This window comes from Panthera tigris, chromosome D1 (assembly GCF_018350195.1).
Source record: "Panthera tigris isolate Pti1 chromosome D1, P.tigris_Pti1_mat1.1, whole genome shotgun sequence".
Classification (NCBI taxonomy): Eukaryota; Metazoa; Chordata; class Mammalia; order Carnivora; family Felidae; genus Panthera; species Panthera tigris.
Genome location: NC_056669.1, coordinates 20,537,546 through 20,554,775, shown reverse-complemented (window position 1 = coordinate 20,554,775; position 17,230 = coordinate 20,537,546). Strand labels below are relative to the sequence as shown.

The following is a 17,230-nucleotide window of genomic DNA, read 5'->3' as shown; positions in this document are numbered from 1 at the left end:
ACTGTCCACAGATGTTCAAATGAGCACCGTCCACATGCACTTACTAGTCAAGCCTACCACCAGTTCAGTGGATCAGCCAATTTCATGAAGACTGACAATTTGGCTTCTAGCCCTGGAATGTCAGAAGCAAAACATTCCCAAGCTAGGTCCTAGAAGCTAACCCTGTGCAGGAATGAGGTACGAAATACTACCTAGAAGTACTGGAGAGAAAGGCAGACTCTGGAGTCCGAGTGACCCAGCAATACCTTTCCTTGTAGCCTGGTCTGAAAGCCCAATGCTGGAGTCACTAAAGCAAGGTTCTAATAAAATCTGATTATTTCCAGGGGCGCCTGGGTGGCTCAGTCGGTTAAGCGTCCGACTTCAGCTCAGGTCACGGTCTCGTGGTTTGTGAGTTCGAGTTCGAGCACCGCATCGGGGTCTATGCCGACAGCTCGGAGCCTGGAGCCTGCTTCGGATTCTGTGTCTCCCTTTCTCTCTGCCCTCCCCCGCTCGTGTTCTGTCTCGCTCAAAAATAAACAAACATTAAAAAAAAAAAAATCTGATTATTTCCAGGAAGCAGCTGACTGGCACTTTCCTGTGGCATATACACTGCCCTGCATCGCATCTCTATGGGGAACGAACAAGGCAACGGGGGGGTACACTCAGTGACGAGACGGGATGGCAGGACAAAACATTATCCATCGAGTGAAGAAAGACAAATATGGCATAACATGGATCCTGCAATGACTACCCTGAAAAATGTATGTTAAAAACAAATGAAATTAAAAAAAAAAAAAAAAAAAAGGCTCTGTTACCCACCCGCCCTTCCACTGGAAGCCCAGACACGGACTCCAGCCTTCCTACACAACACCCCATTAGCCTTCAAAATGGAGAGAGGAAGGGCCACGCTGCACACCCATTTTCCAATGCCCACCTTCATCATGGGTGTCGGAAGAGTCACTGAGCTCGGTGGGGATGTCCTCGTTGTCATTGAAGTCCAGCGAAGGGGAGGTCACGGGTGCGATGATCTCCATCTTCTCCCCGATGATGTTGTCAATGGCAAGCTCCTTCTCCAGGGACCCATCGCCATCCAGCACCTCCTCCTCCAGGGGCAAGCCATCAAACTAGAGTGGGGACGAAGCCGTCACCCGACAGGGGCAACCTGCTGGGGGGGGTCTCCAAAGGGAGATTTCCCCAGCCTGGGGAGCGCTCACGTTCACAACACAGCTGCTCAGGAGCTGGGCTGGAGTCACACTCTAGGGGTTTTCCCCAGCTCCACCGTGGAAGATGGGAGAACACAGAAGAAGGTTCTGCCCTTGTCTCGCTCACCATGGAAGAACACACCAAGCCCCAGCAGTGAGCAGAGTTAGTGCCTTCAGGCACAGCTCTGTCCCTGGAGCCAGGCGACAACACGTCAGCCTGCCTCTGGCTATGACCCGTCTGCTCAGAAGCTCAAAAGCTTCATCGGCGGTTTTAAAATAATTCTCCCCTTAGCCTTGGAAGGGAAGAGATACAGGTCTTTCCGTTTTTGAGATAACCCCAGAGACAGAAAATGGAGATTCGGCACCAAACGAGTAACGTTTTCACTCCAAGGCCAGGCGGTCTGCCTGACCCTTACGCCAGTGGAATAGGAGGCCCCCCTCTCGGGGAATCCTTTCCAAAAAACCCACCCATTCTTCTACCTGCCAGCCACCTGACGCTTCCTTCATCAGGTTTCCATCCCCTCTGTAACCAAGTCTCAGAGAATAAAGGTCTTTCTTCTGAACACATTTTTCTCTCTTTCACAAAGTCTAGCTACAGCGGGAAAATAAATCGGGAGTGTATACACACTAGGAACTCAAAACCTAATTCTTGAATGAACAGGGAAGAGGTATACAGTCCCAGATTCATCCATGATTTTGACCTCAGATCAAGGCAGTAAACACACACACACACACACACACACATAAAACCCTGGGATAATTCTCCACAGAGGGGCTGATCTGGAACACTCCACCGGGAGTGAAGCCCACGTCAGTGAACTTGGAATGGTTTTCATCCACTCAGAAAGCAAACAAAATCTTATATTCAAGGCACCGAGAACCCGGCTCTGGATCCTGGGACTATGCTGTTAGAACAGAGAGCCCACCGGCTCTAGGATGCCTCCGTGAACAAACTGACCACAGGGTAACCAACCTCCCTTCTGCCCACTCCCCGGGCTGGGGTCCTGTGAAGTTAGCTCGGCTGGGAAACACCGGCCACTGGATTGGGGGAGGAAGAAAGGTCTTACTGCCCATACCGACACGGGGGCTTCGCTGCTCCCTGTGGATGTCAGCGTGCTGTTGGTGATGGATTTCTTGGGTAGCTGAGGACTGGCATCTGGCTTGGTCTCGATGCTGCTTTTCGACGAGCTGTCATTCACTTCATTCTCTTCCACGGGGATCTCCTCACAATAGCTGAGAGAGGACACCATACATTCCTGTTAACCTTGTTGCCAAGACTATTGACTAGCTGAGAGAGGACACCATACATTCCTGTTAACCTTGTTGCCAAGACTATAGACTATTCTAAGAGCCCCAGATCTGTCCACCCCATCCCAAACTATCGGCTTTCTTGCTTCTTTGCTTTGTGAATGATCTTCCTCAAAACACCACCCCCCTGCTACACTGTTCTCCTGACGCCTTCTCTCCACCCTGCACCCCCAGCCCCATGTGCAATGTCTGGCTCCAAAGTCACCTTTTCTTAGATTTAACCATGCCTAAATACAACTATTATGTGTCTTAAACTATCTTTTGCCCGCTGGCATCCCATCCCATCCCATCCCAACCTGACCCTTTGAATGAAATAACCGGTCTCTGAACACACATTTTATTTCCCACACAGTGATGAGGATGAGACCCCGGACACGAGGGCCTTTTGTTGATAATGCCCAGATTCTGTATCCTAACTAGTGAACTTCTTTGCCTTGGACGCCTGAAGGGAAACCCTCCTTGAGGTAGAGGCGGGTGTCCTTGTAGGGACACTTCAGGGACGTCACTGTAGCCTTTCCTAAGGGAGCAATCATCACCGTCACCAACATCTTAAACTTTACCTATCGCCCCATCTGGATGCATGACAACTCTTGAGTAATCTATTATGTGCCTCCCAAATAGACAGATGTTCACAGAGATTAAGTGATAACTACCACTAAATGTCGGAAATCCTACCTGAGCCCGGGTCTACCTACGACACATTCGGTGCTCTTTCCTGGCCTTCTACTGCTCTGTGCCTCACACACCACCGCTGGGCCCCCACCTACCCACATTCCCATCTTTCTCAATCCATCGACAGTATGAGATACAACGATGCTTCCTTCTCCCTAGAGCCTCCTTCCCTTGGCCTCTAGGATGCCAGGTCTCCCAGTCTTCCTCCTGCCTGGTTGGCTGTTCTTCCAGGATTTCTTTTGTTGCTTCTCCTTCTTGTTGAGTGTCCCCAAGCTGAGTCCCTGAACTTCTTTTCTTATGTTCATTCAGCCACTTGGTGGCTTCAGCCAATCTCACGGCTATCTACTCATAATTCCCTAATTTATGTCCCTCGCCCAGACTTCCCTCGTGACCTCCACACTCACAAACACAAATGTCTATGTGACATCTCCACCTGGCTAACAGTCCTCTGAGACCCAACCTGCCTGATCTTCTCCCCCAAATCTGGTCTATAGTATTGTCCATCTCGGTTTGGAACTTCTCTAGTCTTCCAGTTGGTAAATCCAAGAAAACCTTAAAGCCATTTTTGGTTCCTTTCCAATCTATCAGCAAATCCTTCAAAATGTATCTGGTTCTACTTTCAAAAATATATTCAGAAACTAACCACTTGCTGCCATTTTTACTGCTACCCTCCTGGTCCAAACCACCTTCACCTCTCATCTAAATGATCTAAATTATTCAAGCCTCTTAGCCTGTCTGCTCTTGCTCCTCCCTGATCTATTTTCAACCCAGGAGCCAGAGTGATCCTATTAAAATGTTAAGTCAGTTATCAATTACCTACTCAAAGCCTTCCCAGGGCTTCCTGTCCCACTCTGAGTGAGAGCCAATCATCATGTTGGCCAAAAGGCCTTCAGAATCTGGCCCCTGGCCTCACCTCTTCCCGCTTGTGCTTTGTCCATTCCACCCACCCCCTTGCTTTTGTCTCTGCCTGGGAAAGTCTCCTATAGGTAAGCTCATGGTTGACCCCCTCACTTCCTTCAGGGCCTCACTTAGACATCACTCCCCGGGAAGGCTGTCCCCACCATCCCAGTCCCTCTTGGAGAAGCTGCCCTCTGCCTTCTCACCCCATAGTGTTGAAGTCGTCATCGGGGGGCACGTAGTCCTCGTCATCACTGGTGAGGCCCAATTCATTCCCATAGCACTGGTGAACAAAGTGCCAGAGCTCCTTGGGACAGAGGGGCTGCAGGAGACAACAGAGTGACTGTGACCCTTCCTTCCTCAGGACCCCACTCTACACGGAGGCACTGAGTTGAGCTGGACTCCCTTGAGGGAAGGAGAAGCTGGCCTCCATGCTCCCTTGCTGGACGAAGAGGAGAGTAACGCCTCTGTGACAGCTTCCTCCACCTCTTCTTCCCTTTTCCAAGCCCATCGTCAGACACCTATCTTCTGCCAACAATATGGCTTTCAGTAGAGCCAGGAACTTGACCTGTCCCCACAACTCAGGTTTGCATAATGGAATCAACTGGCCCCTTAAGGACGGTAACTAGCCATCTTTTGCTCCTATGGATGAGGTCGAGCATTAGGCGTCATAAGCCAGTGTTACTCTGGGGCCAAGGTGATCACAGAGCGTCTGATTCGGACTCAGTCCCTTGAGCCAGTCTCCCCAACACCTCAGAAATCTCCTTATACTAATGCTGGCCACGTAGGCCCTACTGCCTCATGTTCAAGAATGAGGTGTGACCTCAGAGGCCCATTCCATAGTTGGACAGTTCTTGTGGTTGGAAAGAAACCTATATTCTCATAGTTCAAGGGACCTCAAAGGTCATCACATCCAACCCTCTCTTGGCTACCTGAACACTTCCTTCTTTATTGTCACGCAGAATCAGTTTGCCTACAGTTCTATGTATTAGTTCTAGTTTCTTATTTCACTGGGTGTCTACAGGTCCTCAAAAGTACTGTCCTCAGAAAAGTGAGCTCGCACGGGGTTCAGATTTTTGGGAAAGAGGCAACAAGAATGTGGAAGAACTAAGACTGGAGGGACCATGAATGAGTCTTAAACTGGAAGGAGGGGGAGCAGGTGGTAAGGGAAGTATGTGAAAAAGAGAGCAAGAGAATTAAGAAAAAGAGAAGCAGTCAAAATACAAAGATAGATTTTTAAGTCAAACATAAAGAATGTTTCCCATCAATAGATTTGATGAAGAATCTGAGAATTCTCCGAGTCCATCCTTTCAAGGTTATGGTTTAAGAAGCAGGTGCTGGGGCGCCTGGGTGGTTCTGTCGGTTGAGCGTCTGACTCTTGATTTTGGCTCAGGTCATGATCCCAGGGTCATGGGATCGAGTCCCACATCGGGCTCCGTGCTATCAGCACAGAGCCCGCTTGAAATTCTCTCTCCCCTTTCTCTGCCACTCCCCCCACAAATAAAATTAAAAATTAAGGGAAAAAAAAAAGCAGCAGGTGCTGGCAGATTGCCAGGAGCCAGGGTTCTAGGTTTCCACCTAAGGAGAAATGCCTAGAATAGCATAGTCAGGGCTCTCCCTGAGCTGGCGGGTGCTGGCCCTCACAGAGCCAGAGGGAAACATCTCCTTTTCCTTTATCTGGACCTCCTGCCTCCTATCTTTGGCCCTTATGTATAGCATTCACCCCACCTGGGACGCCTTTGCCATTCTATATTCTCCCCTTCTCCATTCACCCTTCCCTGACCATTCCATTTGGCTTGGCTTGATTGACCACAACCAGGTCAAGGACAATCGGCACACATCTATTTTGTGAGAGTTCCTGTGAACCGTATGGACGTCCCTCTGTCTTATCCAGCAATGACAGTGGTTGTGAACTGAAGATCCAAACAGGCCAGTGGACGTTAAAACACATTATCATGTTACTACTGTTGATAGCTACTTAAGGCAGAACATCTCAGCTCAAATAAGTTACCTGGATTTATGCCAGGGCTGTAGATCTTCAGGTTAGAAGAAATTCTAAAATTTTTTTTTTTTAACGTTTATTTTATTTTTGAGACAGAGAGAGACAGAGCATGAACGGGGGAGGGGCAGAGAGAGAGGGAGACACAGAATCTGAAGCAGGCTCCAGGCTCTGAGCCGTCAGCCCAGAACCCGACGCGGGGCTCGAACTCACGGACCGCGAGATAGTGACCTGAGTTGAAGTCAGACACTTAACCGACTGAGCCACCCAAGCGCCCCATGAAATTCTAAATAATAAATCTACCCAGTTTATTTCAGATTGTTCAGGATAGAATCAGGGCAGATACATACATGTCATATATATAATAACTAATTATAACTATGTAACTTCTTCCTATGTCTCTTTCCCTGGCTTGGGGGCTATTTATCAACACACCCTCCGCCCTGACATCTGAGTGTGAGTTTTCTAAGGAATGTGGCCATGATATCACATTTATCTGTGTCCCCTCAGTGTCCTTCAGACACTCAAGCAGTCAAACTTGTGGCTGTATTAACTCTATTTCCCTATTTTCTGTATTTTTTTTTTTTAACGTTTATTTATTTTTGAGACAGAGAGAGACAAAGCATGAACGGGGGAGGGTCAGAGAGAGGGAGACACAGAATCCGAAACAGGCTCCAGGCTCTGAGCTGTCAGCACAGAGCCCGACGCGGGGCTCAAACTCACGGACCGCGAGATCATGACCTGAGCCGAAGTCGCTTAACTGACTGAGCCACCCAGGCGCCCCCTATTTTCTGTATTTTTGATGCTCCGGGATCTGAGGCCTTGCTCACTGGGGAGGGACTGCCCCTCCTGGGGTTAGGTAATTCCCGCAGATAGAAAACCACGTGCCTGAAGTGCATCTTTCACACGCGACTGACCAATCCGAGGTGGATACCACCTTCTTTTCCAGCTCTTACAGTCCAGGTCCCTAGTATGCAGCTTTACGTACCCCAGGGACAGGTACCAGGCACCCAGAGACAGTCTCTGTGCCCTGAAGCCAGATGGAATTATTCAAAGTAGCTGATCCTCAACCTGTCCGCCTGCTTACCCTGCCTCACCTATTGCTTCCTGCAAAAACAAAAAATCACAACAGAAGCTCTGGCATGCTTTCCCCCTCGCTCTCTCTGCCTCCTGGCTGACGCCGGCTGGCACTTCCCCGTGTGTTTCTGCACGGTGGGATGCACCTCTGCCTCTAGGCCCCCGTAAGCCTGAAAACTGATCCTTTCCTAACAGTCACCTCCACCTCTGTGTGTCTCACCATTCCTGACTAAAACAAACGCTGGCACATTTTACAACAGTGGGACTGGAGTGTCTGAGGTCCAGGAAGGCCTCGGTGCAGACAGCGACGAGGCTGCTCACACGGCACCACGTGTGGGAGAAGACGGAACTCACCCCGAGTCTGGGGGGCTTTCCCGAATCACGTGGGCGGCTTTGGAGCAAGCCAATGTCCCAGTAAGAGCAATCTCTCCGTGGGGCCCCCACCTCAGGGGAAGGAGCATTCCGGATGGATGTGGATGCTGAGGCTGAAGGAAGGAGCTGGGCGGCACTCACCTTTTCGAGGAGTGCATTCTGCCAGAGCCGGAACATCATCATGTACGTCCTATCCCGGGCTCCGAATGAAGTGAAAAAGTGCTAGATTTGGGGAAAACAGCAAGAAACATCTGGTAAGACTCACGATATAACGAATGGAGGAGACAGGGTGCTTCATCCTTTAAAAAAAAAAAAAAAAAAGAAGCTGCTGGGGCACCTGGGTGGCTTAGTCGGTTAAGTGTCCGACCGTTCAGCTCAGGTCACGATCTGATGGTTGCTGAGTTCAAGCCCCGCGTCAGGCTCTGTGCTGACAGCTCAAAGCTGGAGGGTGTTTCAGATTCTGTGTCTCCCTCTCTCTCTCTCTGCCCCTCCCCCATTCACACTCTGTCTCTCTCAAAAACAAACATTAAAATTAATTAATTAAAATAAAATAAAACAAAAATAAACAAAGAAGCTGCTGAATTCATCCCTAAATGCTACAGTTATCGGTGACCATGACACCAGGGTACTCTCGCGATGGGGATGAATCCTCGGGGTCTGTGTACCTGGGACCCCCTAAGTCCTCACTGTCACCAAGTCCTTCAGTCACCCATGTTAAATGCTAAATGCTAAGTGCTTCTCTCTCTGGGTGGAGGTTTTCACCTCCATAAAAGCTTCTTTTTCTTTCCACCTCCAAAGAAGCTTCTTTCACCTACTGGCTAGAACTGGGTTATTAAGTGGTGAGCTGTGAACTGGCCCTTGAGAAGACAAACCCACTAACCCACTCACCCTTTCAATATTAAGTCAACAAATAACTGAATGTGGTACGTGCTGGGTACGATTTTACACATTTGGGATACAACAGCAATCAGGACAGGGAGGGAGGGACTCCTGCTCTTTGTGCTTACACATTAGTGGGGACCCTGTGTAACGCGCGGGACGGAAATGATGGAAAACCAGATGGTACTGAACACGATCCAGGCGCTTCCCAAATGCTGCTGCTTCATTTTAATCACACAAAAGCCTGGGAAAATAAACATAACTGCTAACACCTAATAAACAGGCTGGTGGGGATCAGGTGACGTCTGTAATCACAAAGCTGATTCGTGAGGAAAAACAGAATTCAAACCAAACGCTATCTGACCCCGAAGTCTCATGGTTGCTGCCACTGAACTGCCTCAGTCCAAGGGCATGGTGGACCTGTGTTCAGCAGAAGCCTGGTCCACCCCTACCCCTGAAGCTATCAGTCTTCAGGCTCTGGTTAAAGATCAAAGATCACAGTGTTTTCTCTGCCCTAAATGTTACCTACCACATTTTCCCCATCCTGATGTGCTGAATCCATTTCCTACCAGACTCTCATCCCTTTTTTATTTATTTTTTTAAATCTTTTTTTTTTTTTAATGCTTATATTTATTTTTGAGACAGAGAGAGACACAGCATGAGCAGGGGAGGGGCAGACAGAGAGGGAGACGCAGAATCCGAAGCCGGCTCCAGGCTCTGAGCGGTCAGCACAGAGCCCGACGCGGGGCTCGAACTCGCCAACGGCGAGATCGTGACCTGAGCCGAAGTCGGACACTCAACCGACTGAGCCACCCAGGCGCCCCTGACTCTCATCCCTTTTGATGAGCGCTACACGGATATATAATAACATCTTACATGTGTACAACGCTTTACGATTTAGTGTTTCCAAATATGTGATGTCATTTCAAGAGTGTTATAGGAATGGCTGGCTCCACTTTATACACGGGAAAACTGAGGTTGAGAGAGGCAACGGCACACACCTACGGTTACGGGACTCAAATTTAAGTGTTCCGGCTCCAAGGGCAACGTTCAGCCGTTCCATCTTCACCCCTGCTCAGAATCCAAACACCCTGACCCAGTGGAGGCGACCCCCACGATCTGCATCACCTGACCATCCCCCACTGCCATACTACTGGCTTCCATATTCATGCAACCGAGGGACAGAAGCGGGAGGCTTGGGGCCAGGGGCAGCGGGGAGCAGGAAGTCCAAGGTCAGACTCCACTTACCTTTTCTGAGTCAGTGCAAACTTGGATGGCATTGGGAATGAGGCGGGCTGTTTTTTCTTTAGTCATGGAGCAGATGTCTTTCAAACGGACAGTCAGCTGGCACCCCACAGGGAAGGGAGGGTGGATAACGAGAGGAGACATTAACTGAGTCGGCAGTGAGCATTCGCATGGCCCCAGTTCAGAGAGGGGAGATCACGTGTCAGTCTACGTATTTCTAAACCTAGAAGGGACCTCCTCGGAGATCACCTGGTGTAGCCCCCTACTTCACGGAGGCCACAGGGCGACGTGGTGGCTGAGCCTCGCCTAGAGCCCAAGGGTGCCTCAGCTCCTGGCGCAGGGAGCCTTCTTTCTCAAGTCTACACGGTCCGATTAACGTGCAGAGGCCCCGTGCTACTTGCCACTTACAGAGACACAGAACACCGGCACTGGATGCAACCATAAAAGTCACCCAGTTTACCTCTTCCCACTTGATCTCCTAAGATAAGGAAATAGAGAAAGAGCAAAGGACCAGCCTAGTAGCACACAGCTCACTAGGTGGAGAACGCAGATAACGTACAAGCCAGTTCTGAGGCCAATGTTCCTTTTACTCAACTATCCTACGCCTTGCAGGATACTTAACTGCATTTGCCGAAAGCAGATGCTCCCACACTCTCTTCCACACCCAAGAGGGAGGGAGGGAGGGAGGGGAAGACGTGGTAGAGGAGGTCTATCCCTCAAGACTCGGCCTGTACATTTAGGAATTGTGCAAAGGTGTGGGTGGAGCACGAAGTCAACAAAAAGGGGCAGGTGGGGGGCAGCTCGTTCAGTCACAGCCAAGGGGACAACCCCGGAGGCAAGCCCCAGGTCTTTACCAGAGTTTCCCAGCGGAAGATGTTGCTGTAGAAGCAGATCCAATTTTCAGAGAGGTAGAGTCGGCCCTGAAGAAGAATGTCTCTTTGGAGTGCACATGAGTAATCTGTGGTAGGATGGGGGGCAGAGAGCTCAGAGACGGGACGCATCTTCAGCGAACCACGAGTTAAGCATGCGCGCCCTGCACCAGCACTGGGGGAGCCCAACTGCCTCCCACTCACTAGGCTCACTAGGTGGGTGAGACCCTTGAACTCGTGGCCAAGGGAGTCCCTGGTGTCTCACGTGATTTGAAATATCACCGTGCTTCCGCCTGGAGGCAGAGGAATGGATGAGATGGCAGAGGCGGGGCAAAGACGTCGGAGGTAGAAAAGGCCACGGGGGGGGGGGGGGGGGCGCCTGGGTGGCGCAGTCGGTTAAGCGTCCGACTTCAGCCAGGTCACGATCTCACGGTCCGTGAGTTCGAGCCCCGCGTCAGGCTCTGGGCTGATGGCTCGGAGCCTGGAGCCTGTTTCCGATTCTGTGTCTCCCTCTCTCTCTGTCCCTCCCCCGTTCATACTCTGTCTCTCTCTGTCCCAAAAGTAAATAAAAAACGTTGAAAAAAAAATTTTTTTTAAATAAATAAATAAATAAATAAATAAATAAATAAAAGGCCACGGGGCGCCTGGGTGGCTCAGTCGGTTAAGTGTCCGACTCTTGATTTCAGCTCAGGTCATGACCTCACGCTTTATGAGACTGAGCCCTGCATGGGGCTCTGCACTGACAGCATGGAGCCTTCTTGGGATTCTCTCGCTCTGCCCCTCCCCTGCTCATGCTCTCTCTCAAAATAAACACTAAAAAAAAAATTTTTTTTTTTAAAGTCAACGAACACCCCTCCCCTACACAGTTACCCCAACCCTTCACCGCTGGGCCATCTACAGAGGTTAAGAATGGCAGAGACTCCTTCCAGGTTGGGCTTTCTGTCAAGGCCACCACACACATGGTACTTAGCCCTGAGCCACAACCACCGGGGTCGGCGCTCTAGACATCTTCTCTCCCTGCTCCCGGACAGATGTTCTCGCTTGGGCTGGCTTTTATGTGGGCAACCTCGAGACAGAAGCAGCCTGAGTGCTGTCCTTGGGATCCCAGACTTCCTTCTTGCCCCCTGCCCTCCATCCCCAGGTCTCCCAGCTCACCAACAATGAGGCGCTCCGTGTCTGGAAGTTGCTTAAAGAGCTTTCTGAAGTCTTCATTTCTCTGCTTGTAAGTTGGGCTTAATACCTGCACGACAACGGCCAAGGTTAGCAGGATGCTTCCAGGTTCCGTGGGGCTGGGGAGGCAGATGCAGGAAAAGTACCTGCTTGCGTGTTTAAAAGGTAAAGATGAGGCCCTGTTATCCCACAGACCCTAAGCGGCCAGGTTAGGCAAAGGGAGCTTCGGTATTATGGAAAAACACCGCGGAGAGAATCTGCCACTGAAAAAGTGGCCATCGACGCAAAAACGTCAAACAGACGAAGCAGGGCCCAGATTACATCCCAAGAAGAGAAAAGAAGGAGGGACACGTCCAGGGAGCTTCCTGGGACCCACCATGAGAGCTATTGCTGTCCTGCCTTCTGCCAGCAGGAAGTACCACCTTGACAGTGAAACAGGGGCTCAGAAGGGCTCCCTCAGCCCCCCGGGAGGACCCAGAATATGACGGTACTCAGTGCATCCCTCAGAAGTGGTTATCATGACTAATACAGTAAGTACTTGGCCGTGTATGAAATTCACAACAAGGAAAAAAAAAGAAAACAAAATGGAGGACTATATCAATGTGACATCTCAATTATATCTCAGGAAAACGGGGCAGGGAGAAGACCTGCACTTTACCAAGACTGGATTTTAAAAAACCCATAAAGCTAGTACTAGAGTAAGCACACAGGTAGAGAATTTAAAAGCACACCTGGCAACTAGAGGCACGCAGCCTTCATTCCCTCCCCACCCTTTATAAGACTATCCACTCCAACACTTACATTACTGATGAGGAAACAAAGGCCAGAGAGGAGACCCCTCCCCAAGGTTTCTCCAGCTGGTCAGGGGCAGCTTTCTGGATTCCTGGTCCTGAGCTCACCTCCCATCACTGGTGCCACCAGGTGACCCTGTGCCCACCTAGCTTTTTGGGTGCCTCCGTGCAGACTCGTACCCATAAACTACCTTAGCAAATCCTCCATGGAAATTCCATCAGCCAGTTGAATAGACAGGAATCCTGATCTTTCCAAACTTACAATCTTAAAATTAAAATGAAAAATTAAAAAAAAAAGGTACCCGAGGATGATACAGGAAGACAGGTGCACGACCCAGGAAGAGCCATGCATTGCGACAGAGAAACATGTGTACTCCACCCAGGAGGTTCACTGACCTACTTATGCCAGGAGTGCACGGGTGCACACAGATTGTCCTGATGATGGCGACAGATAGATCTTGGCCATTTACACTCTCTCAGCCACTTCCCTGGGAATGCACTGACATACAGCTGGGTGCAATGAATTGCAATGAAATGCACCTTAGACTGTTCGTTTTTGGCTTTCTGTGAAGCTCGCTGGCCTATGAGCAAACTCAGGCTGTGGCCCGACCACATTCAGAGCCTGCAGTTGACTACCTGAGCTAAGTGGCTCGATGGCTTTTGTGCCAGAGGGAAGAGGAATATCACAGGAAGTTGAAGGAGACGTAATGACAGGACTTCAGTTTGGGGAGGATTTCTGGAAGAGATTTCCAGTGGATGCCGTGCTACCTCCCACCCCCCAGGCAATGCTATGCTGCAGAAGCCCAAACTGCAAAAATCACCTGCCGTGTGTTTGAACCAAGTATCAGGGCCATTGGGAGTGAGTATCTAGAAGCCAACCTCTCCTGTGGCTAGAAAAGACCTCCCAATATAACACTCCTCTGGCCTATATGATAGCTCCAAACCGATACTGAGATATCCAATCTAACTGGCTGCCTGGCCTTGCAGAACAGAGCCTGCACAATGAAAACCCCTGCTTGACCACCTGATCATCAGTAAGTTCCTAATTATGTCTGACCTTCTTTTTTTTTTAAGTGTATTCATCTATTTTGAGAGAGAGAGAACGCACAAGCTCATGCATGAGTGTGGGAGGGGAAGAGAGAGAGAGAGAGGGAAAGAGAGAATCCCAATCAGGCTCCAGCTGTCAGTGTGGGGCCGGGCGCAGGGCTTGAACCAAAAACTGAGTCAGATGCTTCACCGACTGAGCCACCCAGGCGCCCCTTCTAGAGCTATAGTTAAGTTAATACAAAATGAGTTATTACCATGTACCAAGCATTGTCATTGTTAGCCCTTCATATACATCATTTCATTTGGCCACAGATTGTTTTCATTATCCCATTTTACACACTAGGAAGTTGAGGCACAGAGAGGTTAAGCAACTTGTCCAAAGTGTGTGGTTACCAAGCGGGAGAGGAGAGCATGAACCAAGGTGGTCCAGAGCCCCTGGTCGGAGTCACGGCTCCATGTTGCCTCAGGATCTCGGTGCCAAGAAGGAAACGACAGGATGCCCCAGCAGAGCACGCTCTCTTGCGGATGAGATGTTCACCTGCTTTGGGGCCCCCGCTAGACTTTCAGGCCCACGAGTGGGTCTTTTTGTCCAGGGGCGTGGTAATAAAGTTTCAGTTTTTCAAGGGGAAGAAGTTCTGGAAATTGGTGGCAGTACAGTGTGAATGCACTTAATGCTACTGAACTGAGAAATACTTAAGATGGAACATTTTATGTTCCTTACCACGATTGTTTTTATTTTTTTATTATTTTTTAAAAAAATTTTTTAACGTTTATTTATTTTTGAGACAGAGAGAGACAGAGCATGAATGGGGGAGGGTCAGAGAGGGAGACACAGAATCCAAAACAGGCTCCAGGCTCGGAGCTGTCAGCACAGAGCCGGACGCGGGGCTTGAACTCTCGGACTGCGAGATCATGACCTGAGCCAAAGTCGGCCGCTCAACTGACTGAGCCACTCAAGTGCCCCCGATTAATTGTTTATAAATGAATGCAACGATCAAGTGGGTCTTCATTACCACACTCCAGTTATCAGCCTGAGGACCAGCCTACCAGATGGCCCCGAGCCCCCTGCAGGTGAAAGCGGGCATCAGGCATCCAGTTACCTGAAGCCCAGAAGTGTTCCTCTTCCTAATGGGCTTTCCATAGTGCTCCCTCACCCGGATTTCCACTGGGAACTCGGGCATTTTACAGAGGTGCACAGTGCATGGTGTCTGGCCATAATCTCCACACCAAACCTCTGGCAAAGGGAGGGAGCCACTCCTCCCCTCTCCTCAGAACAAAGCTGCAGCTGTACGGAGGGGGAGGGCAAATCCCGCCTTGACCTCTGACCTCGGCCAGTTCTACAACAAGTGGCTTGGGTGTAGGGACTCCTCAACTTGGTCTTGCATATAAATGCTCTGATTTCTTCCCGGCTGGCTGCCGGTGTGGATGGCGGCCGCCTTTGCTTCCTAGACTCTAAGTAAATACACGGTAGGACGACCTGCCACCATAGATCCTTGTGACACAAGAGACCTGACCCTCTGCTCCCCGCCACCCCCGCCCCCCCAGCCCGCTCTTAAAGCAATCTTCTCCAAAAGTGAGCCATGGCTCACCTATTTTAATTTAAAATCGTCAAAGAACTTTGGCTCAAGGATTATCAAGATCTGGGGCCCCTGGGTGATCTGGGGCCAAGTGACGAATTACAAAGGCCCAGCGGAATGTCACTCAGGCCCGGAGGGGTTGGGAGGCACACTCACGGCTGGGATTTCCTCAGATCCGTGCCCAAAGCAGAGCTCTGCACCAGCAGGTGTATCTGGAAACTTCTTCAGGTACCACTGCAAAGGCTGGCTGTCCTGCTCCAGCAGGAGGCTCCAGAGGACCCCAGACTCCGTCAGAGATTCCATTGCTCCCCACGGCTCCGCCTCCCAGTGGAGCCCCGCTCCTTGAGCTCTGATCCCCTCAGGATGAAAACAGTCCGTCTTGTCTGGGCTGGACACAGATGGGCAACCTCTGGTGGCTTGGCAGAGAGCCTTCGTGACCCTGCCCGGCCTCCTTTTCCCTCCTAGAGCTCTGCTCTCAGCACGGAACCTCACGAGTGGGAGGGTGTCGTCCGCATGGTTCCTGGGACAGGCTGGCCAGCCAGTCTCCCATGGCCAGGTTTTGCTTTGTCCCACTTTGGCTCCCACAGTGTGGCCGGTTGTTGGGCTGAGGGTGACCCAGAGGGGATGTGGTGAAGCCCCTCCTCTAGTCAATGTGGACAGCCACTTCAAGAGGCAGGCAGGGGCCAGACGACGCAGACACACGGCAGGTGCACAGGGCCGGCTGAGGGCTCTGAACAAGCAGGCTCCTGGAGGACAGACCGACTGCACGGGAAGAGGATGACCCCACAGCCAGGTGCACAGGTGCACCCCGCCGGTTACTCACACACAGCTCACAGTTGGTCAGAAACTCCCAGGAGAGAATGAACTCCCAGCTTCCCAGCTCTGTCTGGCCTGTCCCATAAGGCGGGCTGTTCACCGTGCAATCTCTTCCCTGGGCGGGCGCCGGTCCCTATGACTCACGGCCCTCTCCCAGGCAGAGCGGCCACCACTGGCTGTGGCAACAAGGCCTGCTCTCACCCCCACCCCTACACACACCCCTTTCCTCCCAGACCGTGCTCTGCTTAGCTGCCCAGCAAACAACTTCTTTGTTAGAGTTGCCCGCCCGTGGCAGGAGGGAGGCAGGGTGGGTGGGCGGGCAGGGCCAGAGCCCTCCACATGCTTCAAGTTACAGGATCTGGGTGACGGTACTGGCCAACGTCCTCCAGTAACCCCCCGGCCTAGCCTGGCCTCCCCAGCAGATGTTTCCTGCAATGGAAAGTAGCTGGCCGGGGCTCCTGGTGGGGGAGGGGGTGGGGGAGGTGCCAGGAGCACTGCTGCTGTGGTGAAATCTGAAATCGGAGACTCTAACGGCCGGGGACTTTGGGGGCACACTCTCCCCTCACTGACCCACCGGTCCACCAACTACCCTGTGCGCAGGGGCAGCAGGAGGTCGGGAAGCTGGACTCTTCGCACTGTAGATATGCCAGGGGGGAGAAGTCGGGCAGATCGCCTGGAGAAGCTGACGTCAACAGCTCCGGGGACCCTGCCCTGCCTCCAGCACTGGCAGGAGGGGGACCGAAGGCCAAAAGGATTCCCAGGCAGCTCCTCAGACCTTGAGGGCCAAGTAGCAATGCTAAGAGCAGAGAATCTGACCCCGGGGTCAAAAGGAGACATGGCTCACCTATTTTAATTTAAAATAGTCAAAGAACTTTAGCTCAAGGATTATCAAGATCCTTGGGATCTTGGGAGCTGAAGCCAATGGGGCCAGGAAGGGGTCCAGGCAGAAGCGGGGGCAGCGAAGAGATAGCCCTGGGACTGGGAAGACTGGACTTGGGACCCCAGAAAAAGTCAGACCTCTGAAACAAATGGGGCACTTGCCCCACGCCCCACAGCTATGCCCACTGTGTCTGCCTCAGGGGTCCCAAGTCTGCACATGATGAAGGAGGGGCCTCTGGCCTAGGAGTTTCCGAGGTTAGAGCCAGCGGCACTCAAACATGAGCATGCTTTAGAAGGACTACAGGAATGCATTACAGATGGAGATCCTTGACTCCCAAACTCCCAGATTCTGACTCTGAGGAGCCCAGGGTTTCCCGGTTAAAAGGTTTTAGAGAAAGTAGAGCTTGACTCCTTTCCCAAACTCCTATCTCCCTGTCTTTAGCATCTGCAC

General features: G+C 51.1%; 1 protein-coding gene across 4 annotated transcripts in view; it reads right to left on the bottom strand.

Annotated features, from left to right (window-relative positions):
* GRAMD1B (GRAM domain containing 1B) overlaps window positions 1-17,230 on the bottom strand; it is a 241,443-nt gene that overhangs the window by 18,399 nt on the left and 205,814 nt on the right. For all 4 annotated transcript variants that reach the window (XM_042958019.1, XM_007091198.3, XM_042958017.1 and 1 more), the window contains 7 exons: window positions 11,655-11,739; window positions 10,485-10,588; window positions 9,634-9,729; window positions 7,648-7,728; window positions 4,265-4,380; window positions 2,258-2,414; window positions 914-1,103 (listed from right to left, as the gene is read on the bottom strand). In XM_042958019.1, the coding sequence (XP_042813953.1) occupies window positions 914-1,103; window positions 2,258-2,414; window positions 4,265-4,380; window positions 7,648-7,728; window positions 9,634-9,729; window positions 10,485-10,588; window positions 11,655-11,739 (829 nt within the window). The remainder of the gene's footprint in view (window positions 1-913; window positions 1,104-2,257; window positions 2,415-4,264; window positions 4,381-7,647; window positions 7,729-9,633; window positions 9,730-10,484; window positions 10,589-11,654; window positions 11,740-17,230) is intronic.